The sequence below is a fragment of the Anser brachyrhynchus genome (assembly GCF_964034855.1).
Source record: "Anser brachyrhynchus genome assembly, chromosome: 1".
NCBI classification, from domain to species: Eukaryota; Metazoa; Chordata; class Aves; order Anseriformes; family Anatidae; genus Anser; species Anser brachyrhynchus.
Window position 1 is genome coordinate 98,120,742 of NC_137694.1, and position 24,941 is coordinate 98,145,682.

General features: G+C 49.6%; 2 protein-coding genes across 3 annotated transcripts in view; one reads left to right on the top strand and one right to left on the bottom strand.

Annotated features, from left to right (window-relative positions):
* LOC308188312 (uncharacterized protein) overlaps positions 1-10,713 on the bottom strand; it is a 111,587-nt gene extending 100,874 nt beyond the window's left edge. For both annotated transcript variants that reach the window (XR_013945383.1, XM_080577183.1), the window contains exon 1: positions 448-10,713. The gene's annotated coding sequence lies outside the window, so the exon portion shown is untranslated. The remainder of the gene's footprint in view (positions 1-447) is intronic.
* The window catches only part of GAP43 (growth associated protein 43), a 55,188-nt gene extending 43,682 nt beyond the window's left edge, over positions 1-11,506 (top strand). Inside the window, exon 3 of the mRNA XM_080577182.1 lies at positions 10,726-11,506. Coding sequence (XP_080433308.1) covers positions 10,726-10,814 — 89 coding nt within the window. The 3' untranslated portion in view covers positions 10,815-11,506. The remainder of the gene's footprint in view (positions 1-10,725) is intronic.
* The last annotated feature ends 13,435 nt before the right edge of the window (positions 11,507-24,941 follow it).

Consider the following 24,941-nt stretch of genomic DNA (forward strand, 5'->3'; position numbering starts at 1 on the left):
TCCTGCAGAAGGCAACCTGGTAGAGGGTAAAAACCACTCCCTTATTTGAACTAAACCCAGAACTACTGATGCTGGCTGCTGCCCCTTCACAGGAACAGATTTCCCAGGATTGCTCCTCCCCTGTCCCAGCCCCATGCCGTTCCCTCGGGTCCTGTCGCTGTCCCCAGAGAGCAGAGCTCAGCGCCTGCCCCTCCGCTCCCCTCGTGAGGGAGCTGCAGGCCGCCATGAGGCCTCCCCTCAGCCTGCTCTGCTCTGGGCTGCACAAACCAAGGGACCTTAGCTGTTCCTCATACATATTCCCCTCCAGACCCTTCACCATCCTCATAGCCCTCCTTTGGACACTCTCTAATAGTTTTTTTGTCCTTTTCATACTGTGGTGCCCAAACCTGCACACAATACTCGAGGTGAGGCCGCAGCAGCGCAAAACAGAGAGAGACAATCCCTTACCTCAGCCAGCTAGCAGTGCTGTGCCTGATGCAACCCAGGGTAGCGTTGGCCCTTTTGGCTGCCAGGGCACGCTACTGGCTTATATTCAACCTGCCATCGACCACACCCCCAGATCTAATCCATGAGGTCACAAACCAGGGAGGATCAGGCTTTTGTGGTGTGAGCTAGGAAGGTGCCTGGTTGTCCATCCAGCTTTTCAGGATGAGTGCAGTGAATCCCACTCTTTCCACCCCTGGAGGGCCATGATTAAGCAGTCTAAGCTAATGGATTTGGGGTTGAGAGGAGGGTTGCTCTGCACCAGCAGTGCCACTCCACGTTTTCTCTGAGTGGGGATTTCCCCACACGTGTTCATAGATCAAAATTCCTCTTCCTACATCCAGGCTGTCAGAACCTGCGTGGTGACATTTTCATGTTGAAACAAACAACAAAGTCTCCCAGTAGCTTCGGTGGGAATAGCATTAAGCCTGATATGCCTCCCAGAGAGCTGCAGCTGTGTTTTGGTGCCCGTTCTGCACAAACACGTTGGGATCCAACATGTGTGCACCCCAGCTGTGCATATGGGAAATATTAATAATATCTTGATGCAAAGAGCTGGTGTTGTTGATGTTGCAACTGCTGGGGACAGTTATTTACAAGATGGCTGTGGAAGGCCTGACAACAGGCATTTAATTCATTTTAGCATCAGATTTTCAGAGCCTTGGTGTACGAAGATGGACTGAAACAAACTAGCGATCTCTAAATGAAATTTCTCTTTCGTTTCAGCATAAAATGGGAGGATGGCAAAGGGGAGAAAAAGAGACATTTTATATCCTCTCCTTGATTGTAATTCTCTGCCTTCAGCTAGATCAATATCACTTCTGCTAGAGATGGAGGCTGCTTTTGGTTTCCATGGTAATCTGGGTTGTTGGAGGCTTGCAGGCTCCATGAATCCCCAATTTATCAGCCTTCTAGGGTTTAATAATGGAGACCAGCAGTCAGGCTGCTTATGAATGGCACATGTCTTTTGGTCTGGGGGAAGGGAGGCGGGAGTGTGGTTTGTAGTAAGGGCTGCAGCAATTTGTTTCCCTGTCACTGACAGCTGAAGGGGGAGGAGAACAAGGGGAGGAGCAGCACATTAATTCTGGATGCACCAAAGGAATTTCTAGACCTTTTTGCTGCAATTATGGAAGATTTCCTCCTCTGGTCTCTTTTCCCTGAGCAACTTTGCTGAAGCAGGGGAAGAGAGCAACCTCACAGCCTGTCCTGTGTGACAAGGTAGGAGCTATAGACTGAGAACCCAAAGGCTCCAGCACTGCACGTTTCCTTCCTGTCCTGAGCCCTCTTTATTTCAGGATCAGCAGTGCATGAATGCCAGCAGGCTGCCATTGTTTTGGGTTCATTTTTCTTCCACTACTGATCCTACCACAATTGCCAGGCTGATCAGCAGAGCTGTCACTTGCTGTGCTACTCTCTGTGCATCTGCCAGAACTATCCAAACGTGCACCTCCATCCCCAGATTGCTGTAAGCTTCACTCCATGAATTAATTAGTTTTCTGGGATTGTCCTGGCTGCATGGCAATCACTGTTAGTCACTTCAGTAAGGCCACCTTTAGCTCATGCGGCCACGATCAACTCTGGGTGTTTCCATTGATTCTTATCTTTACTCTGATTTCTTCCCTATGATCTCATAGGGCAATCACAGTAAAGAGGCTAAAGAATAAATGGATGCATCTTGTCAAGACGCCAGTGCTCTCTCTTAACATGCACTCTGTTTCCAAACCATCCTCCAGCATTTAACCCAGCAAGAAGGAAAAGTTGGGTGACACAACAGAACACTGTTGCATGAGATGGGGACTTCTTGTTTTCCAATACATAAGCCAAGAACAGCTGCCAAGTGTTACATTCCACAGCTGGAAGCCAGTAAAAATATCTGTATTCAAGCTGTTCGAATCGCAAGGTATTTCAGGAATTAAAAAAGGTAGCCTTTATGGTCTGCAGGACCTATGTGAAATCTGCAGGGGTAGGGGAGGTAAAGAGCAAACAACTGCTGGGTTATTTCCCCTCAGGTCTTCCTGTTTCAGGGAGGTAAAGTAATGAATGCCGTTCTTCTACCTCCCATCTTGTGATGGCTTGTGGGAATATTACTGAGATTGCTGCACCATTTTGGCCTGAAATTAGGACTTTGTGGAATTTCAGAAATCACAGGCTTTTTTGCTGAGTACCAGGACCAAGGTGCAGCACCTATGAAGGTGCTGCTGTGTGCAGAGGAGCTGGCTGAGGCTGGAATGAAGAGCTGAGGAGACTCAGCCTCCTGGGTACACCACAAGCTCTTGGGTGACCACAGCCCAGCTCTTCATACTGTGCTCTCTCTAAAATGCAGATAAAAACCTCTGCTTTCCTTGCTGGGATGCCACAAAAATTAAATACTTCCATGACTGTGAGTTAGGCCATCGTTATGGTGATGAAGACCAGTGCTTACATTGCTGTCTGCCTGTAGCAATTTGGGAAGGTCACAATGGAGACAGCTCTTGACCTTCACAAAGGTCCACGTTTGTCATAAATGCATGATTTGGTTATTATAGCCTACATGATCTGTATGTGTATGTATATATCCTGTATGATCTGGATATTATATCTAAAAAGACCAGTACATTACCCCGCTGGAAAGTCAAGCAGTGCGAGCAACCTTCGGCTGCATTTGCTTGTAACACTGATGGCAGCCGAGAAAGAGGTGTTGTTACAGGAGAGCTCATGGCCTGGAAAACCTAACCACTCGGGAGTGGTTCTTCCAGTCCCAGGCTGGATTGCAATGGCCTCGTTATAGGTACTGTGCATGGGCAGTCCGGGCCAAAAGTGCTGGCGCTAGGCAGGAATAAAACACCTGCCAGCAGCAGACATGCGGTTTGTCTCAGCCTTCAGGCTTGGCTGCATCCATGCGTGTGGGAAGCAAACGGCACCAGGAGAGAGGAGAGCCGCTCCTTTCCCATTCTTTAGAAAGCGAAAATGTTTGCAAATGTAGCTGTAACAGGGTTAACGCCTCACATTCGCGAGGAACATCCCCCCTCTCCTCTCTCCACCCGCGTCCTCCACCACTCCCATGTCTCTGGAGACCCCGCCGCTCCCGCCCGGCAGCCCAAGTTGGGAGTTTCCATGGCAACTCGGCAGCTGGTGTCTAGACACTGTGAAAGATGCTTCGCAATGGAGCCGGGAGCCTGACTCCCTCGGCACCCCCTCCCCGCTGCCGTGCACCCCCAGCTCCGCTCCCCCCTTCCCACCCTTGCAGGATGCCGACGCACGGTGGGATTTCCGCAGTGCTGGGGACCAAAGGCACCGGGAGGGAGGGGAAGGAGGGGAAATTCCTCAGCCGCTGGCTCGGCAGCCTGACAAGGTGCAAAGGCAGCTGGGGCGCCAGATCAGGGGCTGGCTGTCCTCTGAGGATTGAGCAGGACTGGTGAAAGAGGTGGCTGTCTGAGCTTGGGCCAATGTTGTCAGCCATGGGACTGGCAGGAGTTGTTTTTCTTCTCTCTGCTGGCGCAAAGGAGGTGGGCAGGCATGGGCTGAAACAGAGATGAGGCGGTCCAGGAGTGGGAGGCCCAAAGTGCCATGTGTTGTGGCCATATTCACCTTTGTGTTTTAACCATAACAGGCCATGTCTTATCCCTCATCCCCAGTGTGTCCCATGTCCACTTCGTCTGCGGCATCTACGAGCACAGCACATATTACCCCCATTTCCCTGCTTCTTTCCTGCTTCTTTTCAGCAGTTACTGGGCAGCTTTCCTGGACCTCCTGCCTGCTACTTGCGGTGGGGACATCCCACCCCACCACCTTCTTGCAGGGTTTGCTGAGGGGATGCAGGTCTCCCAGGTGCCGTGTGCCCATCGAGACCCCCAGGGCTCACAGGGACCATGTAGCACCCTGGGTCCATCTGTAGCAAGTGAGGAGGTTGGGAGAAATTGTGCAATTCAGCCCCCTGGGCCAGGCACAGCCACTCATCTGAAATCCCCGACTGCTTCACTTCTCAGCATTTTGCTGGGCCAGCGAAAATCTGTCAGTTTTCAGAAGCAGCGAGCAGGAAGGGCGTAGGATTTTAGCACTGTATATGGCACATAGCAAGGCTGACTGCAATGGGCTAACTTGGATTGGGAAGGGAACTGCATAAGCAACAGCTCTGAACCCGAACTGCATCTTGTTTCAGCAGTCTCAGACCTACCATTGTCTGCCTGGAACTGGCTCCTGGCTGGCTAGGAGGACAGATGGATCGGGACAGATGAATCAAGCTGTGAAGCCTGGATCGAAATCTGGACCCAAATGTCGTTAAAACTAGGAGATGCTTAGGTCATGGATTTCAAATGGGGCCTTGCAGCATTCCTTACCCTCCAAAAAATGTCTCTAAACAGAGTCGTCTCTGGAGTAAATGAAGGCTGCTTATAACAGGGCAGCAAAACCCAGATTAATATTTGGAAGTAAATAGGAAGGGACCAGACGAGGCACAGGTTTTCAGTCCCATCTCTGGCCAAGCTGTGGCTGGCAGAGGGCGGAGGGGGGAAGGGGGAAGGATTGAGCATGGCAAAAGGACCCACATTGTGGCTGATGCGAGAGAAAGAGCAGCGGTTGAGGAGACATGGGCAATGCTTTAGCACAAAGGCATGTTCTAGCAGCACAATCAATATCAGCAATAATTATGCAAACAGTGGGAAAGCAGCAAAAGCAAAATCCCTGCATCTGTAGTAGAGTCCCAGAGTGTTTGTGCAATTTCTTTTATCTTGGCATCAGCTGTGGTAATTTAAAGATCTGCAGTGGAACAGAGAGGAAAAGGAAAACAAAACCCAAGCCACCAGCCACAAAAGAAATGATCAGCAGAGAGGTTACTGCTACTATGGTCATAAGCTGATGTCTGCTCTGATTTAATTAATCTTGGCAAGTCAGACGGGAGCTGGGCAGGTCCCAAGAGACAGTGTTTTACCCGGAAATCCACTCAACCTAATTTCTCTAATGTAGGGCAGTGGAGAGACTTGGAGAGGAGCCTGCACGCTCAGCCATTAGAGCGCAGCATAGGCAAAGGCAGCTGGAAGTGCCACCATCCAGCAATACTGCTGCCTGCGTGCCTGCCTCAGCTTTACAGCAACCAGAGCTGCATATGTTTTAGGCATTTGCTCACCAGCAGGGCTCACAGATATCATTCTCGCCCTTTCCAGGAAATACGTGGAGTGCTGAGGGGCAGGAGCTCTCCAAGACCCTATTTCAGCATGGATCTGTAATTCATTTCTGTATCATTTCTCTTCCGTGGGCAAGGCACAATTCCCTGTAAGGTACCTGTTGGAGCTGTAGGTTTGAGGCACCTCTTGACAAAGGCCCTTAAGCTGGGAAGCAAACACACTTCAGCCTCTCCCACCAAACAGCTCTGTCCCTGAAGCACTTGCACAGTCGCAGCCTAAGGTTTGTCTGAGACTGCCCCAAATGTTTCTCAGCTCAAGGCTGCCCCAAATGTTTCTCAGCTAGAGGCTGCCCCACCTAGCGTGCTGGAATGAAGCAGGTTTGGTGGCAGCTCAGCTCGCGGATGCTCATCGCCAATGCCAAATTATCTCATGCTATAGGATGATTTGGACTGAGGAAATCGCCATAGATTTATTTAGAAAGATTGAAACACAGGTTGAAACTACTTAATATTACATCTCAGCCTTCCCTCCTGTATCATTTCTTCAATGCATGCATATATTGTTTTCTCATTTTTTTGAGCCTGGGCCCTTCTTTTTGCTTTGTCTCTGTGGCTGCGATGCTCTAGAACAAATGTGTATGTCTGCACCGATGCTAGACACCTTCGTTTGATAGACATGGGTGTTCCCTGTCTGCAACTCCTCTTGTCCTGAAGTAGGCGTCTAAATAGGTTAGGTTAATAGTCTTAGAAATGTTGTTTATTTCCACTGCTTGGAAAGGGAGCACAGGGTGAGAAGACCAGCTGGAGATGTCTGTGCGTAGATGCCTGAACTTAGGTAAGATGCCTGTTATCTTCCACTTCAACTTTCCCGTTTCGTGATCTCTCTGTGCTGCCCCAGTCCAGGTCTATCTTAAGAGATAACTCACTGTCTCTTTCTTGTTCTCTCCCTTGCAAGTGGACACAGGGTACCCTCATCTTGCAGAAGGAGATCTCACAAAACTGGTGCATTCAGAAGGGGGCAGCTTTAGATACGTGAAAATTTGTCTACCTGGGAATGACATGTGGTTGTGCCTCAAGCAGGAGACAGAACGCTTCACATAAATGCCCCGAATTCTCACTTGCTTTCTTGTCACCTTTTACACCTACTCCAACAAAGTGCAAGGTGAATGTGCAATGCCAAGGCTGTACAGTTTTATCTGTGAACTGTACCTGTCCGCTACAAACCAACAGCTGTGACAGCCCCGAGGTCAAGGAAGTGGGAAATCAAACCTAGTATCAGGTAAAAAAACAATGTAAGAAAGATCCTCTCTGATCTATGAAATCCCCCAGGATAGCTATATAATAATCTCCCCAGGGACACCTAACAGCCCTTTTCTGGGACGCTGAAAACTAGGATGGAGAAAACCCTGGAGACCATGCTGCAGAAATAGCCTGCATCAAACAAACTGGTGAAGGGTGAGTCAGACAAACTGTCTCACCTCTTCTTGTGAATCAGAAACTGCTATTAGCTGGCCCTGATGTCAGTAGGGTTGTGCTACCATGCTCCCATTGCACAGAGAGAATCCTCTTCTTTCACTGCTATGATTTAGCAGTGCCACAGCTTGAACTTCATTTTTTATGCTGGGTTGTTTATCCTTTGTGATGTTACCTCTTTCTGAAGTTCATTACAGAATAATAACACCAGGTTGCTTCTTTTCCCTTGTCCTAAAGATCAATGAAACGATGCTAAAGCTGCTAGGAAGTAAGACAAAGCTTAGTGGCAGCAGGGTGCACCTCTGTGTATGAAGCACCCTCGCTGCTTCAAAACCATGCAAAAAAAAAAAAAGAGAAAAAAAAAAGAAGAGAAAAAAAAAAGAAAAGAGGAAGAATGGCTAGCTGAATTTTGCTTGATAGTTCTCATCAGAAAGGTAGACCACTTGTTTATATTTGGGCCATCCATGGAGGTGAAAATTGGCTTGACTTTGCCATGTGTCCAGCGTTTGGGTTAGCAAGGCTTAAATGTGTTGTGAAGTGACTTCATAGCCTTTCTGCTGCTCCTTGACCTCGGAGTCAGTCCAGGCTATTTCAGCCATGGCAGATGTCAGTGCAGTCTCTGCCTACCACCAGCTGCTCCCCAGAGAAGAGCAGCGGGAGCAGCAAGGCTCCTCTGCCAGCCAGGAGCCTCTGGGTGCCACGGGCATTCCCTGGAAATCAGATTTGTCGCTGTGGCGAGCCAACAGGGAACATAACATGGCAGAAGGTCATGTTTCAGTCTATCTGCTTATCCTAAGAGCAAGAACAGCGCAGGAAGCACTGTGAGTAATTCCGTGTTGCTCTGAGATTGCCAGCTCCCCCACTTTGAATGCAACCAGGTTCCTGCCCATGTCACTAGGACAACTGTCAAGAGCCTACTACTGAAGGAGCAAGACCCCAGTTTTAACTGCTGTTGAAATGGGGGCATCTGTGTGACCTAACCCTCTATATTATTTGGCCAAGGCTCTCAGTATAACAGCAGGTATTCAGGTCCTCCTGGTGTTATTCAGGTCCTCCCAGTGTCTATCCCTGTGCTAGCTGCATTAGGGGCCTTCTGTTGTGCTGTCTTGAAGAGGCTTTGGGGAGTCCTGGCTAAAACCTGTGCAGGTTTTCACTAAGAAGATGAAGAAATTTTTAAATATAGTGAAATGCAGTGGCTGGGGTTTGTGTTCATTAAGCTGTGTTGCTCATCCTTTGTTGATCTTTCATTCGTCTTGCATTCATGTATGGGAAAGCAGACATTTTGTCTTACTAGGATCTCTCAGAGCCTCCTAGCAAAGCTGCTGGCTAACAATAGTCTTCTGGCCTACATTTAGGTGTGGATGGTCATGCATACTCTCAGCTCCATAATTCAACACGTGTCCTGCTACAAACACCTTGGAGAAGAGCAGGATTAAAAGGATTCCCCTCCCTCTGCAGAGATTCAATCATTCAGGAAAATTAACCAAACTGGTGCAAGTTAGCCTGCTTTGCCTTCCAACTATAATTGGATCCTATTTTAATCAATAACCTATTTTGGTTTTGGTTCATGGTTGTAGCTGTACTATATATAGAAGGAGTCTTTGAATATAATTCTGTTTTGCTGCTCAATGTCAAGGGAAAGCAAGTGCACAGCTTTTGCTGACAGGGAATTGCAGGTGCAGGGGCTCAGGGCATGGTATTGGGTGATAGAGTTGTTCCCACAGACATTTTGTAAAATCAGCAGCTGGTGTTCGCTAAGACAAAAAGTATGTGAAGGTCCAGAAGTAGAGCAGTTAATGTAGTTGATTCAGGGTAGCAAGTTACACTCTCCTCAAAGGTGATCCGTATGGAAATGGTGCATAGGAAGGCATATAAATGAGCGGCTAAGGAGTGGAGGGGGACAGGGAAGTGAGAATTGCAGCACCTACTGGCAGTGCTGGAAGCAAATACAAGCCTGCCATCTGATGGCATCGAATGGACCAGGCAAGGATGTATAAATGGTCTCAGTCAGGAAACGTTCACATCCCAGTTAGCAATCTTACTAATGCTAAACATGGGTGTGAGGATGCTAATCCTCACAAACTAAACATTGGCATGTGAACATGAATATTGTTAAGCTGACAGCATGGGCCATGGTGTGTTTTTTGAATATGCCAATTAGCTTTGCCCCAGACAGCTCCCAGACACATCCACCCTTGTTCTGGGGAGCCATATGGACATGAGCCGTGTGGTGCCAGCTGGCCTCAGGGCCAGAGAGCAGTCCCTGGCCCATTTTATTTGCTGGTACAACATAATCTGATAGCCCATCACAGAAGCCAGGAACTGGCTGGTTCAGAGAGGCTCCTGAGCCCACCATGAATGACCAGGAGAGGTCCAGTGATGCTATGGAGGTATATCAAGCTCCAGCACTGAGGTATGTGACATACCAATCTTGTGCTCCATCCTGCACCACCCAGCCCTTTTGCATTTGCTTCTTTTCTCCATTTTTTATCCCAAATCTGGAGTAATGCTGCTTGCTTGACTTCTCCACAGTGTGTGGGGGGGTTGAGGGGTAGGCAGTGAGGAATGGGGAGAAAAAGGGATATAGAGCAGACCAGCCACTCCAGTGCACTAAACCCTTGTGCATTATTCTACTGGCTGAACCATCACCTTCACTTGCGAAAACCAGTCCACACGGTGCACAGACCTTAGTGGTGCTTCTGAAAGAGGGTCAGGGACACGCCAGCGTAGCCTGATCTGAAGAGGATGAGAGCTGGTCAGCAATAATTCAGAAACAAATAAGGGGGCATGGTGTCTTAGGCTGGATGAGCCCAGCAGCAAGATCATTCCAGCTTGAGTGGTGCTCACTCAGTTTGCTTTGTCCCTTCTGGCTGTCCCAGTACTGATTCCCTGTCTGGTTCTTTGTTGTAGGATTGCTACTAGAATTCATTTTAATATGCAAACAGTATGCTGGCGCAAGGTGTCTGACTGACAGGCAGACCCAGCCTCAAGTTACATCCATTGCTTCCCCCTGGGGCAGCTCTGCCTTTGAAAGGAGAGCCCAGAAAACTGGAGACAGTGACAGCCTCCTGGGCCCTGTTCTTGAAGGCATAAAGACATTTCTCTAGACCTCTGTTTGGTGTAAGAGAAGTCTGAATTACAGGTTATTATTATTTTTTCCTTCTGGGTCTTGAGAGCTTCAAGAACTGGCAGAATTTTTTCTTCATGACCTCTTTAAGACTCAGCTGGGAGGGCCAGTAGCAGAAATTAGGGGGCACCAGTTCCATGGTGGTTGGCACAGCCGGTGGGTTCAATAAAAAGGTAATACAGGTATCTGATCTGGCAGATTTTAGCACATAAGCCAAGAGTTTCATCAGTACACGTGATGAAATGAATGATGGTTGCCAGCCACATCAGCAGGGAACTCTGCTTGGGGATCTGGGCAGCTCCTTCCAATTACACATGGTTTCTGGTGGGGCTGGAGGCATTTTGGGAGAGCCCTGTGCTCGTCTGCTAGGCTGAGCCCTGGCACGTTCTTCCCATGCCACAGAGATGCCAGGAACTGGGAGACCTGGTCACTTTGGGAAGAGAGAAGCCTGAAGCCATGCAGTTTGTCATGCAAGGGCTGTGTGCATGCGCAGGATGCTGTAAATCATGGCTGACTAACCCTGGACCGTCTCTTTCCCTACTAGATGCTGTAGAAGAAACCAAACCTACTGAAAGTGCCCAGCAGGAAGAGGTGAAAGAAGAAGAGAGCAAGGCGGACCAAGAAAATGCCTGAACATTAAGAAATGACTCCCCGTTGCCCCTCCCTCCCTCCCCCTATCCTCTATCCTTCCTTCCCACCCCAATCTCGATCTCCCCCCTTCCTGCTCACATCTGTGAGCCTGTCCGTCCCTCTCCCATTCCCACTTAAACCCTTTTTCTCTCTGTGTGGCAAACATTTAAAGAAAAAAAAAAGAAAAAAAAAAAGCAGGAAAAATCCCAGTCAAACAGTGTGGCTTAAACATTTCTTTGTTTCTTGGTGTTGTTATGGCGAGTTTTTTGGTAATGATGATCCAATCATTTTGGGAAAATTCTTGCACTGTATCAGAGTTCTTTGACCTGGCGCGTGCGTGTGTCTGTCTGCCCACCACGAGCGCTCTCTCTCTCTCTCTCTCTCTCTCTCCTCTCTCTCTCTTCTCCAAGTGTGTGTGTGTGCAATGTTCCGTTCATCTGAGGAGTCCAGACTTACCGAGTGAGTTAAAACAAAAGCAAAACAGGAAAAAAAAAATAATAATCCTTTTCTTCCTTTTTCAATGTGATGGAATGAACGAAAGAAAAACAAACAAACGAATGAAAAATAATACCAAACCCCAGTTTGTTTTCAGAACTAGAACAAAAAAAATATGTGCCAATTAGCGTAATGCTTGGCTCCAGGCTCCTTTTTCAAACTGAACAATAATTATAATAAATGAGAATAATGATCATTAACACCGCCGTGTCGCATTTCTATGCTGCCGTACACCCTCTGGCCTGCGTACACAGACCGGTCTTGGTGGGCCTCTTGTTGCGTGGCCCTGCTCTGCTCCTCAGCCACTGCTCCGCCACCGGTCAGTGACTGTCCGCTCTCCCTGGCATCACCAAGGGGATTTTTAGGGGACCTCAGGCTTGGATTTTGAGTGAGGCATCAGCACAGAGTGAGGCGTTAAAGTAAATAACGGAAGTAGCAAAATTGGTCTTGGGAAAGAACAAAACAAGTGCCCCTCTAGGAGGCCCCTAGGTCCTGATTCAGAGGAGCATGGCGACCTCGGAGCAGCCCCACGGGTCCCAGCTGAGGCACCAGCTTTGGTCCATGCTGAGGCCCTGAACGCCCCCGGCCCCTGCCAGGGGATGTACTAAGGGCCAGGAGGGGCCCCACTGGTCCTCACCCCTCTGGGCTGGTGTTGGAGTTGTTGAGCAACGTGGTGTGGTCCTCCAAAACTGTTCTGTTTGGCAACAGGAATCGGGCCAGTGCATTAATAGGTGTGCAGCCAGGGCACGGTCTGGTGGCGTAAGAGCCAGCTGACAGCGCTTGGAGAAATCTCTCCGTCCTGCTGCCTAGCGAAACCTGGGTTTATTCACCCAGCTCTGGTGTGGGCCTGGGTTTTAGCTATCATTTACGGCCTTCCCCTGCAGCTGGCTGGAAGTGTAGCCGAGGCCTGTCACGGCGGCATTGCACCACCTCGTGAACCTCCACGGCCACGGCCCACGGGGTACAAAATTGTCCCTGATGCCCACTGAGCACCTGCCGGGCCCAGGCTCTCTTGTTGAGAGCAAACATTTCATGTGTATTAAGGTGAAAAATTCTTTTTAAAGCCTTTTCCTAAAAGCTCGATTAAGGCCCAAGTTTTTCCACATGTTTTTCCACAGTTATTGCAAGGTTCCCTGGCTGCATTGGCAACGACAGCCAGCGTACTCCACAGTATTCCCATAAATACAGTTGGCAGGACCAGGAATAAATTGGCCTCCCAGCGATATCACCAAAAAATGGGTCTTCTGACTGCCCCAGAGTCCCTTTCTGGCCGATGCTCGGAGCAGCAGCCCCGCAGCCTTCGGAGGGCTGGCCGGCCCTCCCTGCCCGACTCCTTTCTTCTCCTCCATCTCTTTGTTGGAAATAGGGAGAAAAGATGAACGGTGTCTCCTCAGAGAGGATTGCTTTGAACGTAGACCGCTCACTGGAAGTGCCATCAAAATGCGCCAGGATTCTTTTCCGTGCGCTTCCTGGCCTTGTGTGGAAATAAGAGAGAGAGAGAGAGTGGGAGGATTAAAAAAGAGAGGGAAAGAGAGAGTGGGAGAGAGATTGGACAGAGATTTTAAAAAACAGGGATTAGAGAGAGGAGGGAGAAAAAGATTTTAGAGCGGATAGATGGATGATAGGGAGAGAGAGGGGAGTATGGCTAGAGTAAGAAAGGTTAGAGTGAAAAAGATGAGAGAGAGACAGGAAGAAATTAGGTAATATGGAGCAATAGGTGATTGATAGAGATAGTGAAACGTAGCTAGCTAAAGTAGATTAGACAGACTCAATAGGTAGAAAGATGGGCTGACTGACAGATAGGTATTGTGTCATACTTCATAAACGATATATATGCTAATATTCCCATGTCATGATGGGTAGTAAACCCTGAGACACCTTCCAGCCTGACCTCAATTCAGCAAATGTAGCGCGGACATCAGGCATTGCTTGGACCGTATGTCAGGTCTCACGAGCCTGCCCGTCCCTGCCGTGGGCGCGGCAGGGTGGTGTATGGGGAGGGACACAGGGGCTGAGGCGAGGGAGGAGAGGCGCAGAGTATGTTTGCTGTTCGTAGCACACCGGGTGCCCGGCCGGGAGGTTGCAGATGCCCCGTGTCTCTAGCAGTGAGTGCATGGAGAGAACTGAGGTTCAGCTCTCAGGATCGGTGGGAGAGGTGTTTGGGAGGAGGCAGGAAGGAGGGAGCACAGCTTTTATTTGGCCTCATCTCCTGTCATGACCATTTAAAAGGGCTTTCTTAAGGACTGTCTTGTCCGTGTCTGCAAGGACCGCTTGGTCTCCCTGCTCTTCTGACTTCAGATCCCAAATCTTTCATCTTGCCTCCATTCCATTATTAGTATTTTTTACTTTAGAAGGAAAAGAAAACTGCCTCTCGTGTCCTTCTGGACATAAACCTTCCTCCCTCCTTGATAAACAGAAGCATTTTTCTCTCCCTGGGGACATTTTCTCTTTGCATTTCGCATGTTGCCTCCCCCTTGGCTGATGGCTGGGGCATCGCGTGTGTTTTGCCACCATTTGTAAGAACATACTTTGCCATGTTGCTTAGAGAACAAAGGGTTGGGTTTTGTGTTTTGTTTCTCCCCCCCACGAAGAGAACGGGGTATGTGGTTACCAACTGCAAACCTAAAAAATCCAAATACTAATTCCTCTCCCTTGGTTCCAGTTTAAAATTACTGGCTGTAACCAAGCACCCCCCCTATCTTTCTTATTGTACCACGTCCTGATCCTGCCAGAGAGTCAGGGCAAAGAGAGCGTGAGAGAGAGCACACAGACAAACCCTTGCCTTGAGCATGGGGTGGTTTAATGTGTAGTACACAAGATTTGTATAGGAAGCTGGGCTGTCTTCAGGGTACAGGAAGAGAGCAGAGAAAAGCATTTGGATTTCCTTGAGTTGCCTCTTCAGCCAGATTTTTAAAGGCTGAAAGGAAACAGTACAAAGGATGTAGCATGGGACGGAAATTGGAAGAAGAACAGGGTTATTTGAGGAACAGTTTTTCTAGCAGGGTATCAAGTGAGCTAAGAGCAGCACAAGAGGCAGGAGATCCCAGAAGTTAAGAGGGGAGCAAAGAGTACCCAGCCGAGTAGCTGGAGTTTTTCTACTACTGCTCCTGATGCAACAACCAACACGAATTCCCTAGGGAGTATGTATCAGTTCCTCCTTCCCGGAGGAGTATCTCTCTTGCCTGGAGGTGTCTGTGGTTGTTACTTTATGCATGGTGAGGGAAGAGGATGTCAGAGTGACTCCTGCTGGGAGGACGGTTCCTGACCTCACGTACAGTGCTGAGTCCAAGAGGGGCTGTTTTTATGCCTCTGTAGTAAGATATGCTAGTGACCCACACCTATACCGCATGCTCCTAACAGCTGTAGGCCAGCTCTTGATATTTCACCTCATTAAGCCTTGGAAAAGTGTAAAGAAATCCAAGCCGTAACCCCTCCACCCCCATTCCATCAATGCTGCAAATCATTTGCGTGAATTTGGTCTGATTTGTGGCATCCACGGACTGTCTGCACTGGTAGCATATAAAACTCACAGCCCTTGCAACCATTGCATCAGCCAAGAAGCTCCACCGTGAGCTGCGATCCAAAGGGAGGAGAGGTGCATCCTGCTGGGATCCCTTCAGACCCCGTGTTTTCCAGCCCCAAACCCTAACGCAGCCCTGTGAGAGGCCTCAGTTAGAAGGAACCCACCTATGGTGACTGCACGAGTACCATCACTTGGGGAATGTGTTACTCTAAAGGAAAGAAATGGCCATGACCAGAGGAGAGGGGGTTAGAAAGGAAGAGAAAGAAGGAAAAAATAGAAGGAAGTAGCTCATACCAAACTCCCCACGGGTCACAGTTTTTTCCTTTTTTCCTGCACTCTGCGAGTGGCACATGGTAGCATGTGAGGCTTTTTGTACCGAAGGTCTGGTGTTTGTCGTAGGTGTCTTAGGAGGGAAACGGAGCAGCTGTGGTTTGCAGAGGTGGAAGAAAGGGTCTGAGTGAATGTTCTTGCAGTCCCTGTTGGCCAAGATGTCCATTTGGTGACCACCCGCAGCTCAGTGACATGGGGCGGTGGTGGTGGGGTCCTCTTCCAGGCCTGTGCTCAGATCCCCTGCTTTTCTGCATTGCCACATTAGCACTTTCACTGGATATTTAGAGCACCTCAGGACTGGTTCTCCTCTCGCTCACACTGGGGTAACTCAGGAGTCACTCCACTGGAACCAGTGGTGTTAATCTGGTGTGAAAATAATGCGAGAGGAGGATTCATCTCCTCGGGGGGGGATTTTCCAGGTCCCCGAGGGGGAAAAAAATCAATGGGAGTTACATGTCTAACTGCCACTTGTGCCTGTGAAAGTCTGCCCCTTATCTACCCATATGTATATAGGGTACAGTTTTCAGAATAACCTAAGTGACGTGGGTGCTTAAGATTATGCATTTTGTTGGCTTTCAACAAGGCATATGCTCCTAGGGCCCAGATCCCAGAGGATGTCCAAGATCGTCCTTGCAGCAAATTGGGGGGCTCAGGCCTAAAATTCTCCAAAGGTTTTTTGAAAATGGAGCTTCAGATCATGAGTCGTTTAGGTGGTCCTGAAAACACTACCCTCTATCCATTCTTCAGGGTGTTGATCTCAGGTCATGTGTGAGCCTGCATTCTTACTTACAATGCTTTATTACTACATTCCTCTGTTGAGCAATACTTGGAAGAAGAGGTGAAGGCCGAGATTTGCAGAACAGGCTAGTGACCGAGTGGCTCACATCTCGAGTGCCCGATTTAGAGACACCTTACTGGGGCCCGATCTGCAGGTCCCCCATATGACCCAAACATCACAATTCGTGTATTACACACTCAGAACCACCGGTCACTTCCCAAAATCCCAGCCCGAGACCTAGACTGCTCTCACAAAAGAAAATCCTAGGATAGCCGTTCATCTAATAGCTTGGTTTTTCTGCTCATGCCTGTTCCCAATGAACAAAACACATCCCTATGCATCACCTAAGCCCTATTTTGAGGAGTTACACTGGCATACAGCTGAAGTAACACAGTGGTAAATCAGGGCCTGAAGAAGAATGCTACAGCCTAGAGAGTATAAAGAACTGTGACTTGTCTGGAGGCTAATAAGAGCAGAACTTGACAATTAGAGCGGCCCATTTCCGATGCTCTTGTGTGAGGATCTGGAAAGAGTCTCTCACTCATTGTACTTGTGCATTATGAATGTGTCCATCTGCAGAGATCTAATGTACACATATGTCCTGAATATTGTCCTAAGGTTGCAAGCTTCGAAACTGAGCAGAAAACATTCCCAAGAAGTGAGAATAATACAGATGTCTGTATTTGAAAAATTGGTTCAAATAAAGTCTCTCACTTATAAATACGTGTAGTTGCGTGCAATTATTTGCTCCTGGAATAGAAGTTTCTCCCTTGTGTGGATTTACAGTGCTTTTATGAAAGATCTCGTTCCATTTTCCCTTGACCTTCCCAGTCAAGTCATGTTACTGTGGAAAGAAATACCTTCTACTTATTCTCTCTGGGTAAAAAGCTATGTTAAAATGGCAGGGTTATGTAAAAGGCCTGGTATGTGTTACTGCTTTTAAATATCTATTGAGGTAGAAGACATAGGCCTGATGCAAGATGTGGTCTCTCCATGAAGAAGTACTAGATATTTTTATAATAAGAAACAGATATTGCCACAGACTCTCTTGACCCAGGAAAGGCCAGTGTGCGGTTGTCTGGACACTCCCTGAGACGTGGCTGAACCAAGAAAAGCTGTGCTTTCGGCACCACTTATCTGCACAATGGCCACAGCAAAATGCTGGGTCTGGGTAAGGGAATTTGCTGGCACATACAAATGGCGATGTGAATCACCATTAGGGCGAGCACCCAGCAGGTTTAAGGAAAAGCGAGTACCACACCTTTTAGATAGTCAGACAATCTGGAAAACTTTTTTTTTTTTTTCATTATGCAACTGTACCTAAAGGTATCAAATTCCTTGCTGGATTTAAAGCTTCAGTAGTTCATTGGAAAAGTACAGAAGCTTTTGAAATAGGAACATATATTTCAGCACCTAGGAAGCCCCACCAAGTTCTTCCCTTCAGTATCAGCTTTGGGTCAAGCACAATGAAACACGAACAGAGCAGCGACTGCTGCCCAAGCTGTGCTAGGCTGTTGCCTTTAATGCTGTTCTGTGTCTGTCAGCAGCTCAAGAGGAGAGCTGAAATCAGACATTTTTATCTCATCTATTCATCGCAGGAAGCTCTGCAACCACGATTTAGAAATCACATGCAACTCATCTCTGAAATACAGCAGCTGGCTTAGCAAGGGCCCAGGAAAATTCCTGATGGGGCTCCAAGGAGCTGCCTGGGAAACAGAGCAGACCTCAGCATCTCGCACGGGCTCTGGACAAAGTGCCAATTTACAAATGAAAATGACACAATTAGATGTCTGTATTCTTGTATGTAATCATCAGTTGCCCTGTGGCTTCTCCAAAAAAGGCGTGGACTCCAGCTTGTGTGCAAACAAATATTTAGCATTCGAAATCAAGTGGTTTCAATTAGCCACATAGCTTGATTGCAGGGCTCAACCCTGGCAGATTGGTTGTGCTTCAGTGGGGTGAAACACCTGTACAGGGGCAGCCAAGGGCCTCCCTCCGAGTAAATGGCAGCTTTTCTGTAACTTCTGCAGGGCAGGAGTGAGCAGACGCTTTTCTGTCTCCACAGGTTCCCAGAGGCCTGGCTGAAGGCATTTCAGCCTTCCAAAGCCCCCTTGCACTTCTCTGTGTCATGCTAGGTGTTGATTTCTTGTGGTTTTGGTCAATACCAGCAGCTTCACAGCCGCCTGGCCACCTTCACTGCCCTGCTGAGGTCACCAGCAGAAGACCAGTGCCCCTCCTGCCATCGCTCACATTTCCAAGTCTGCTCTCTCTTACACAACAGGCAGCCTGAAGCGCCCTGTAATGGACATTTACAGCCCCCTAACCGGTTACACTTCGCCCTGTGTTACCGTCGCGTGTGGAGCTGGCATCCGGACTGACAGGGGCTGCTGCCCTCTGAAGAGGCGCACAAAAAGCCAGACAAAGGAAATTACGCACTTCTGCACCTAGGGCCGCTTTCGTTTATGAAAAATGAAATTATTTTTTTTCTCCATGCTTATTAAAGAGGAAATAATTTTCATCTCGCTTGGCACGGAAGGGTGAGCATGAATAATAGAAAGGCAAGGAGGTAAAAGCTTGGTCCTCTCAGAGGAGCGCCGCTGGATCTGTAGGCAGGGTTGGCAGGGGTGGTAGCTTGCACCAGGCAGCTGCAGGAACAGACGGGCCTTGGGGGGCTTCAACTCTGTAAATAAACCGGCCCACAACCCAAATTACAAGCTGGAAACAGGTAGAAAGGCAGTGCTTTGAGCTTAATTTAATTACGGTAATTGATGAAAGGAGTTATGAGTAAAATGTAATTAGGCTTGCGGGAGCCACGGGCGGATGCTAGGCCGGGGAAGAGATAAGAGACGCTATCTGTGGAGGGAGAGAGGGAGGGTGGTGCGGGCCGCCCCTGGCTAGGCAGCACGGGAAGGTTAGCTGGGCTGAAGTGAAAACTGTGGGTGAGACCTCTGCTGAGCCTACGATTGCTCTTTGTTATCATTTTCTCTTGAGCTCATCATCTTCTGAAGGATTTTGTGGCCATCCTTAGGACCCCCCCCCACGGAGAGGAGCCGCCAGTTTCTCTCACTGGAGGAAAAGTTTAATGCAGAGGGCTCGATTTTCCCCTGCACACCACGTCTGCCCATCCTTGACCATTTATCTACGCACATTCAGTCTGAGGTTTGGGTTTTGATGAGCCCCATTCACCTCCTCTCTGTGCTCATGTGCTATGCAGGGGCAGGTTGAGTGTGGGTGCTGTGGGGCAGGGCCCTCTTCCTTGTGTTTCTTCTCAGTTTAGGGTGGAATCTAGCATTTTAGGAACAACACCAGCAAACACTAAGAAACTGCTAGGTTTAATGGTGGTGCAAGGGGGTGTCTGGTGCTGGTGGCTGAGGAAGGGTGGCTCTTCCTCCTCGCCACCACCAGACACGGCCGGGCAGCTCCTCTCGCCAGCCGGGAGCCCATTAATAAGGCTTTCCAGCTTGTCACTTCCACGCTGAATCCTTTGAAAGCCACGCTCCTCTGGGCCCATTAGAGGGAGGAACTGTCTCTGCCGAAACATATGGGGCTGTCAGGCTCTGTCTGGCTGCTGCTCTGAAAGCTGCCGCCGCTCTCGCTGTTTGCTGACTGCGGGGGAAGCTGTCTGGAGGCGGCGGTGTTGGGGACGGGGCTGGGGGAAGGTGACAGGGTAGCTGGGAAGGCTGCTGGGACGAGGACACGGGGCTAAAAGCCAGCTGGAAGGCTGCTGGGTGCTCAAGGGGAGCTGGCATGCTGTGGGTGGGATAGCGGGGGGCTGAGGATGACTGGGGTAAGTGAATATTGGGTTGGTGTGTTGGGACAGGCTGAGACCTGACTGGGTTTGTGCGGGGAAGGAGATGACTGCAGCACTGGGTGGCTGTGGGGATGGTGTGGAAGGGATGGTTTGGAGAGGGGGACGGTCACACTGGGCTGAGAGCTGCTGGGTGCATTCCTGACACCGCCTGGATGCCGCTGGAGCCTCTCATTAAGCAGCACGCCCACCCCCCTCCGCTCCATTTGCAGAGATTGAAGAGGATTTAATGGAGTCCCTTGACTTTTTCTTCTGAAATATTCATGGGTTTTAGCAGTCCATTTCGTGCTCACCTCCTCCTCCATTAGAGAGCATCGAGGAGGGACTGGGTGGAAAGTAGGCTGCCGTGGAGCCGGGGGGGCAGACGAAGGGACCCGAGGCTCTGACCAGAGACTGCTGGGAAGCGATCCTCTCGTGGGCTGCTCCCTGTCCTTCTCGCCAGGCCCTCAAAGTGGCTTGAAAAGAGCCCAGGGCAGCATGCACAGGGAGGTGATTAACACAGTGGGAAAGGAAGGAAATCAATTAGGCAGGGAGTGCTACCCAGAGTTGCTGCCCCCCGACCCTGTTGCAGACATACGGCCCATGCCTGTCTCCCTGCCCGTCTTCATCATCTGCTGGGAGCTCTGCAGGCATTGCACAAGCTGACGAAAAATGCCTGGAGGCAATTAGTCCCCTCCTTGCCTCTGCACGAATGCTGTGCTCGGATACAGGGAAATCCAGAGCTTTGGCGAGACAATGCAGATGTGTGCTGTATTTCGGGTGCTGCATACAGCAAAGATCCCACAGGGAAGAGAGGGTGCCGTAAGTAGTGCCACTGCACTCTGCTGTAGGAAGTGTCCCAGAAGATCGGGGCCAGATGGGATCTCTTGTACAAAGCAAGAGCAGCCAGACCTCACAGCACATCACACCGTGGCATAAAATAGATCCTACTCAGGTGTGCTTATTTCCATTTCATTGTTTTCTCCCTCTCCAATCTGACATTTTTTCCAAACCTGCTAGATACTAAAGCAGGGCTCGAATAGTCCAGCTGGTATGACCTCACCCAAGTCCCAGAGCCAGATATTGTTAATATTTTGGGGGGTAGGGAGAGGTGCAGCTCCCTGTTCCACATTTACACATCTTTTCCAGCAGACGTACTCTCAAAGCTTGCCGCTGGAAGTCGTAATGAAGTATTATCAAGGGTCTCACAGACTACAGTCAGATCTGGAGGGTGCCCTAAGAGAACAGATTCTTGCTCCAGCAGCGCTATCACAGCAAAAGTACCAGAGGAGCTCACCCCGGTGCTCCAAAATCTGCCTGGCTTCTCCTTGCATTAGGACTTGGATGCATGAAAAGAGCACAGCCTTGATGCTACTGAGTTGTTCACCTGGGATAACAGAGACAGAAAGCAGGGGAAAGCAGGATTATAAACTTACACATTCATCTGGCTTCTCCCTGATCGATTTCTTTTTTTTTTTTTTTTTAAAGGAAGATGCAACAGCATTGATTTACCCTTACTCTCAAAACACTCATCAAGCTGCTTCCCCTTCCCTCCCCATCACACACATACACACACACGTGTGTCCCAGGAATCAGATGTTTGTGTAAGTGCTTGCAGGATGTTCCCCATCTTCCTGAAATGATAATCAGCGTGCCTAGAATCAGCTTAATTACTAGGTATTCATCACACGCCCACAGGCTTTGCCACGGCAGCTCTGCACAGCATTGCTGTGAATGAGTCTGCATGTTTTTACCCCGCTGCCAAACGGTGCTCATGATCAAGAGCCGGAGCCCGCACATCCGAGCTGGTGGGCTGTCTGTTATTTAGGTATTTGTGGGCAGGGAGAAGGAAGTTTTCAAAGCAGTGGCAGCTAATCAGCAGATGCGGAGCATCTCAGGTTTAAGCATGCCTCACCTTTCAGTCTCTTTTCTTCTAGCCCTGTCTTTGCTGTCCCATGGATCCCTTCCAAACACAGACCTTGTGGCTCGCAGCACCCCGGGCTCTTCTGGGCTTGGTCTGTGCCCATCTCTGGAGCCTGAGCTGAGGCACCCACAGCTGTGGCACCACTCAGTCTCGTGAGCACAGCCAGGTAGGAGAAGGTATTTATTTACCTTGCATGTCTGTAATACAGTTGTTGCAGTGCTTGACCTTCTCTCCCTGAGCAATCAGATATATCCCAACATGTCCCCACTCAACTAGCTTCATGCGGCATCCCCCAGAGATAAATAATTGCTATTTACGCTACTATAAAACAGGTAATCACTTGTATACGCCACACAGAAACACACGGGTTGGCTGGCTCAAAATGCTGCGACCAGGCACGCAGCACAATTTTTCCCAGTGCTGGGTGCCCTGCGAGGCAGCAGAACACGTTTCCTATAAGAAGAGCACCCGTCAGGGCTGAGCAGAGCTTTTCTGAAGGACCTTCTGGGTTGCATCTGGGGGCATGTGCCGAGATCATGGTCACGCCTTCACTTTCTGTCAGTGCCCTTTCTTTTAGCCCTGCAGCAAACAGTCCCTCGTGTGACTTCTCAGGTACTCAGGGTAGGTGGAAGGAGGATCCAGACTTCATTGCTCTGCCTCTGTTAGCCCGACAAGGTTTGGATGCTTCGTACAACCATAGCCATCTTTGTTTCCTACACACAGGAGAAGTGACTTTTCCTCTCTTCTGAAAAGATACATCATAAAATGGCCAGAAACCATTTTGCCAGATCTTCCAGATGCCAATCTGGTAGCTATTCAAGGCCCTCCATATAAGCAAGCCGATGCTTAAGGCTGTTGGTTGCCGTCACAAGCAAAGGAGATGATCCAGCAACGCCTGGGTGCCTGTGTGGCTGGCCAGATCTAGCCTTTCGCTTCGGTGTTAGCAATGACAAGGCTAAAGGACTGTCCCACGGCTCTGCTGATGCCTCCAGACCTCAGAAGTCTGCCCGCCGCAGCATCATATCATTATTGTCTATCCATGCAGCCCCTGGAGCGCCGTGCAAAGGACGTTCATTGCAACACGGGGCTCAGACCCTCGAGATGTGTTGCGACACCCTGCTGTTATGCAGCAGGGCTCTGCCGCTTGCCCAAGGGCAGGGAAAGGCTGTGGCAGAGCTCAGAAGAGAACTCATCCCTCCGGAGCTCGTGCAGATCAGATCAATAGCTCCTCTGCTCCCAAGTATTTGTTCTGCAGGGAAGAGGATAGGAATAAAACGAACCTTTAAGCCTTGTTAAAAATACATGCCGTGAAGACAGCTGCCTTCCAGGGGTAAAAGCATCTCCGGGGATGATCTCTGGGGAACCCCTGCTCACAAAGCACCCAGCAGGGAAAAGGCTCCCAGGGAGCATCGCTGCAGGGAGCACTCTGCTAAGTGCTGTGCCCCAGGAGAGCACCTGCAGGGCACCTGCCTGCCCTGGCTGCCCCCTCGATAGCCCCTCTCCCCCCAAAAAACAGTCACTAAAAGGCCTGCTTGCATAAGCTAAGGGTGTCTGTCGTTCAGCTCATCTAAAGATGACATTAAGCCTGTAAGATGACATTTTAGACTAGAAACACCTTTTCAGCTTGCTCAGCTCCTCATCAACACCCGCCCTGTTGCAGCTGACCCACGCCCCATGGCAGCTGGTGATGATGGGCCTGTGCTGGCAAACAAGCAGACCCACCCCTTGCTCTTTTATTAATAAAATGAATTGCTCTTTTATTAATAAAAATAGGTGATGGGGGTGCACCTCCTCCCCTGTGCCAGGGAAGAGGGGGAGTCAGGGTGGCAGTCCCCTGGGGCACCGCAGGGTTTGCAGAGGGGAAGCCAGAGAGCCGTGCATGGCAAAGACAGAGCCTCGCACTGTGCAAACAGACCAGCCCTGCCTTTTTCTGCTGCCGAGACTGCTGGAGGGGAAAATTGGATTTGATTTTTTGTTCAGCAAGCCTCACGGCAAGCTCAGCTCTGCGGCTGGTGGAAAGGAAGCACCGCTTCTGGCTCACGTGCTTGGGTATCTGCTCAGCCATGAGCGACCCCGAGCGCTGCTCCTTCTCCTCGCTCTGACAGCCTGCGCTGGGGTGGGGATGCTGCACACCTGCCGCAGAGACCTCAGCCTCCCTTGGCATATATCCATATTGCCCCGCATGGAGGAAGCCATGCTTCAAACGATGGTGGAGAGCCTCGGGATCCGTTGCTAAAATCCATCACGCGTGTGTACTTCCTCGGCTGACTGCAGCTACCTCCCAGATATGCCCTGCCTTGTCCTGCTTTTGTCCCACCAGGGTATGGCATGACATGGCACACCATGACCACGTGCAACTGAAGGAGGAGGAGGCTGCCCTCCTTCATCCCTCACTTTCATCTTACAATATCTGCCTGGTCACCTCAAAGGCAGCTCCTATAACATTTTTCTGGCTGAAAGGCACTGATAGGGGAGCAGCATTTAATTTTTTTTCCCCATAAAATTTTTTTTCCATGAACCATTTTTTTTTCCATAAGCCGTGGGACAGATCGGAGTGTGACAGGTTCAGGTGTCACTGGATGAGGGGAAGAGCAAAAGCGACAAGAAATTTTTAGGAGATCTATATTAAATTCACTCTGTGTGGGATTACCATTCAGTATTAAGAGTAAAGTGAAACCTGAGCTGAGGGCCCATTATCCTCTTTGCAGTGCACTCTAACAGCATCTCCATTCATAAAGCAGCTCCTGGCCTTCAGTCCTGATCTATTTGTTTTGCTCTAAAACACTTTTCAGCACGCGATGGATTTGTCCTGCCATGTACCTGTGTGCACAGGAAAGGGATAACACCTCTGCAGGCTGCCAGCTCCGTGCCCTTGTGTTGAATCCTATAAAAATACCCTCCCAAGTGTGCATTATTTCACGCGGGTGCCCTCTGCAAGTCTCTTCATGAACACCTATTCAGCTGTGTTTCTTTTTCCATCTTCAGGACTACCAGAAGGCAAAGTGAGCAGATAGGTGATGAAAAGAGGGAAAATACAAAAGGCGGGCTGGGGAGGGAAAGGGTGAGGGCTGGGGAGGGAAACTCATCTTCTGTTTCCACCTGAGCAGGTCCCAGTGACCCGTCACAAGTGCGTGACTTGCCTGGTTTGGCAGAAATCACGGCACGCGGTCTCACCGGAGGGCTGCAGCGCCTGGCTTGAGCTACAAATCCTTTGTTCTGCAGCTCTGCCCTCGCTCGTGGAGGAAAGCTGCACGCATCTCCCTGCACGGGGCGAGGGGCGAGCTCCCAGCCCA